The following is a 4,334-nucleotide window of genomic DNA, read 5'->3' as shown; positions in this document are numbered from 1 at the left end:
ACTCACTGCAGCTGCTGGCCGCTCACGCTGGCTGCTGGCTACACACGGTAGCCCATGGCAACCCACTGCCACAGGGGCTGCAGCCTATGCCGTCGCCTGCGACTCACAGCAGCCCAGCTCCAGGTTGAGCAGTTGTTCAGCATCTTAGCTGTAGAGGGCAGTGTCACTGTCCCTCATATGTGGGATCCGAACCGGCGCCCTCTGGCGTCCCAAGCCAGCTCTTAACCATCGCGCCACTTGGCCGGCCCTAGATGGCCTCATTTTTCAATGTTCTCGTCCAATTACTGAGGAAAAGGAGGCTTAGACAGGCTCAAGGACACAGCTCACAGAGCCCTGGGTGGGATTTATACATCCAACTCAGAGCCCTCCCTTAAGCTTGTCACATACCAACCAGCCCAGGCACTAAAAGGACCCTCCTCGAACCCTTAGTTGGAGCCTAGTTATTCTCACTTTATGTACAATTCTAACCAACCAACAGGCTGGTTCCCTAGAGCCGGTTCCCTAGCTCATGGCAGAGGAAAGGTTGAGGGGTGGGACAGCTTGGATCACTAGGGCACAGAAATGCTCATCAAGACAAAGTCAAAGCAGAGACCAGTCAGGCCTGGTCAGGGCAGTCAGAGCTCAGGAAGCTGAGGGTCCAACTCTCCAAGATGGGTCTGGGGACATCTGGAGGGTGGAGGAGCCTTAGGACTAACCAGAAGCACTGAGCGGGGCAGTGGGGCCATCAGAGGTGCCCTGAGGATCCTGGGCTCCTCTCCTCAGCATCTCCGCAGGACACCAGCCCCGGGCCCATCTACTTCCTGGACCCGAAAGTCACCCGGTTTGGCCGAAGCTGTACCCCTGCCTACTCCATGCAGGGCCGGGGCAAGTCTCGGGGTGAGTGTCTGATCTGTGCTGCCCCATAAGGACCCTGCCCTTTCAGGGTCTTGGCGACTCTGTCACCTCTGTCCTCTCCTTCCTTTTCATTCCCTAAATTCTTAGAACTTCAGTTTCTTGGGAATGACAAAGCCCACGACCTCAGAGGAAGGGCTGGGGGCCCTAAGAAAACATGAGTGAAGCAATGAAGGGTGACGGTGATGGTGACACTATGCACATGTAGTGCCATGAGGGCAGCTGGGCTCATCCTCAGCATCAGGAAACAACAGGGTGCAGTGGGCACTGTAGCAAATGTGGAAATCCCCTTTGCAGGCTTCGGACAGCTTACTTTCATCTAAAGTGCCTGATTTAATCACCGGATTCCAGTCTTCCATCCACTCACCCTTTCATCTTTTCACCTGTCACCCAATCTATTCATTCATCCACTGATCCATCTACCCATCCACTCATCGACCCACCAGTCATCCACCTATCCATCATCCATCCATCCTTCCACCCATCATCCATCTGTCCATTCACCCACTCTTTCATCCATTAATCCACCCATCCATGGATCTATCTATTCATTCACTCCTCACCCAACCATTCACCAACCACCCATCCTTCTACTCACCCATCCTCTCAAACATGTATTAGGCCACTGCTGGGAGTCGAAGTAGATGTGACATGTCCTTGCTTTTTATGAGATCCCAGAATGGTAATTGAGTCAGACCCAAACGGGGAACTTCTTGGGCAGGGGAAGACCCAGGCAGGAGGCTTTCCCTGAAGAGTTATAAGGGCTCTGCTTAGAAGGAGGGTGTGGGGAAGGCAGCAGGAAGGAGGAGACTCAGCCTGATGGAAGGATGAGAAGCAGATCTCAGGAGGTGGGAATGTGAAACGGAAAGCCTTCCTGGCACAGGGTTGAGCTTGGGCAAAGGCCTGGAGGCTTGAAAGAGAACAGAGTGTGTGTTGGGTGAGGAAGAGGAGAAATACGTCAGGGTTTCTTCAGAAGTCCTGTGAGCTCCAGGATGCATGTGGGCAAGGGGGAGCCATGCAAGTAAGGTTTTTGATTGAGCAGGTGAGGATACTGTCCATTGCCAATGTTTCTGCCCCATCCTCACAGGTCTGGAGGTGACGCCGGGCCCTGGGGCCTACAGCCCAGAGAAGGTGGCCCCTCTGCGCCAGCGGACTGCCCCGGCTTTTACCCTGGGCTCCCGCCTGCGTCTGCAGCCCCTGGACATCTCAGCTCCTGCCCCCAATGCCTACACCCTGCCCTCTCTCTGGGGTGCCCAGATCTTCATCAAGCCCAGTAGCCCCAGCTACACGGTGGTGGGCCGCACAACCCCTGCCCGCCCTCCACAGGACCCCGCTGAGATACCAGGCCCGGGCCAGTATGATAGCCCAGACCCCAATGCCTACCGACAACGCCGGCCCGCTTTCACCATGCTGGGGCGGCCCCGTGCCCCACGTCCCCCGGATGAGACACCTGGCCCTGGTACCCACAGCCCTGAGCAGGTCACCGTGACCAAAGCCAGGGCTCCAGCGTTCACCATGGGCATCCGACACTCCAAATGGGCCGCCACCATGGCTGCAGACACCATGCCCTGATGCCTCTCTGGGACAGGATGCTGTCTTGAGCGGAGCCTCAGTTTCCCTACCTGAGAAGTGGGGTATGGGCAGGCTTCTCCTGGGCCTGGCTTTGGCTGGGGGGTGGAGTGGTGTCTTGGAGAAGCCAGGGAAGGGGGAGGCACCTCCTTGCTTCCCCTTTTCTGAACTATCCGAGGTCCTTCTAGGCTACCTGTTTTCTCTAGTCCCTGGGGGCTGTGACCCCATGGCCCTGTGCAAGGCAAGTTTCTTTCCAGCGCCCCAGTTTCTTCTCTCCTGGTCATACCAGGCCAAGTTAGGCCAGGCAGAGAAAGAGACACCCCTGGCCCTTCCCAGTGGCTGGCTGGAGATGGAGCTTCCTGTGTCCTAGAACTCAGTGTCCGCCCTGCTAAGGCCTGGGTCCCCGACACAGCTCAGGTTTCTGCTAAACTTGGGCTCTTCTCTGCTTCTCATGGAAGCACAGCTCCCTCTCTATCCCACCCTCTAGCTGCTTGCCAATAAATCTCTATGGCACCAAGAGCTGTCAGCATCACACATGCATGTTTATTTATTTAACCCATGGTCTGTTTACATCACAGAAAGGAGATATGGAACACTGCTCTTGAACATCCAGACCCCCAAATCTGCAGACTCTGGGGGTCTGGATGGGACCAGAGGAAGGATTCAGGGTTTTGAGTGGGGGGAGCCAGGTAGGCTTCTTGGAAGGAGGGACATTGGAAGTTGGATGTATATGAGTTTGATGTATTCTAATATTCATCAATAGGTACTCTACAATTTTCCAAATATTGATAAAGATCACTTAAGCTTCACAGCAACTCTGTAGGCAAGTGATGTTTACCAAGAGGAAATTTGGCTTTGGAGGGATTGGACACTTGTCTGAGGGCACAATATGAACCCTAGTGTTTGTCTAGCGCCAGGGTTTGAATCCTGCCCATTGGGCTCCGTTCCTGCCATTCTTTCTTAGGAACAGGAAGGAAACACATGGATGGTGTCATGTGACTGAGCCCTCTGTGCCATGACACCTGGGCCCAGACCTTAAAAACCCCAACCCAGAAAAGCTCTAACCCAGAAGCTTGGCAGGGACAGACTACCATTGTTTTTACCTGGAAGAGATGACAGGATGTAGAGGACCTAGGTGGATACTAGCTTTCCTGACTGTTCTTTTCAGCCTGGGGATGCCACAGTTGACCATACACCCCTTTAGCTTGCTATTTGGACACACACCAAGACCCTTACACACCCACTTCAAAATGCACATGGACCCCCTAAACACACACCTGGAAGGAACCCAGATCCCCTCCTCATAGGCACACACATGTTCACATCTGCACACAAGATACACACAACCTGACCCTCAACAGTCCACACTTGTAGGTAGACCACACACACACCCCACACAAGTCCAGACTGGGGCTCCCGCACAGACCCATAGGCCACGCCCTTTTCACCCACTCACCCCAGACCCCACAGACGCACCATAGCTACCACATAGTGATACAGGCGTGGGATAGCATCACCGACCCCTTGCCCCCGTTGGGGGCCAATAGCGGCCGCGCGCGCCTCCCCCATCGTCTCCTCCTCCCAGGCCCTTAGGGCTGCAGAATGGTTGTGATCTCATCTCTCGGTTGTATCGATTTGGCTCCAGGCTGCCTCGCCCCTCCTTCCCCACCTGCCTGCGCGCCTCGGCCCCCTCCCTTTGTTTCCCAGCAGTCAGCCTTGCCTGGGGCGGGGGGAAGAGGGAGGGGGAGGAGGAATCAGCGGACACTGAAACCAGGAAGCTGGTCTTGGGGGTGACCATAACATCCAGTTCCCCGGTGCAGAAGGAATCAAACCTAGAGGCCCTGGGTAGGGACGAAGAGGCGGTGGGTGGGGGG

At 55.4% G+C, this 4,334-nt stretch overlaps 1 protein-coding gene across 3 annotated transcripts in view; it reads left to right on the top strand.

Annotated features, from left to right (window-relative positions):
* CIMAP1D (CIMAP1 family member D) overlaps window positions 1-2,977 on the top strand; it is a 5,877-nt gene extending 2,900 nt beyond the window's left edge. For 2 of the 3 annotated variants that reach the window (XM_019657222.1, XM_019657221.1), the window contains 2 exons: window positions 763-876; window positions 1,979-2,977. In XM_019657222.1, the coding sequence (XP_019512767.1) occupies window positions 763-876; window positions 1,979-2,463 (599 nt within the window). In that variant the 3' untranslated portion in view covers window positions 2,464-2,977. The remainder of the gene's footprint in view (window positions 1-762; window positions 877-1,978) is intronic. The other variant, XM_019657223.1, reaches the window with a different exon arrangement.
* The last annotated feature ends 1,357 nt before the right edge of the window (window positions 2,978-4,334 follow it).

The sequence above is a fragment of the Hipposideros armiger genome, unplaced genomic scaffold (genome assembly GCF_001890085.2).
Source record: "Hipposideros armiger isolate ML-2016 unplaced genomic scaffold, ASM189008v1 scaffold_275, whole genome shotgun sequence".
In the NCBI taxonomy this organism is placed as follows: domain Eukaryota; kingdom Metazoa; phylum Chordata; class Mammalia; order Chiroptera; family Hipposideridae; genus Hipposideros; species Hipposideros armiger.
Note: the sequence above shows the minus strand (reverse complement) of the source record. Positions and strands in the feature narration are given on the sequence as shown.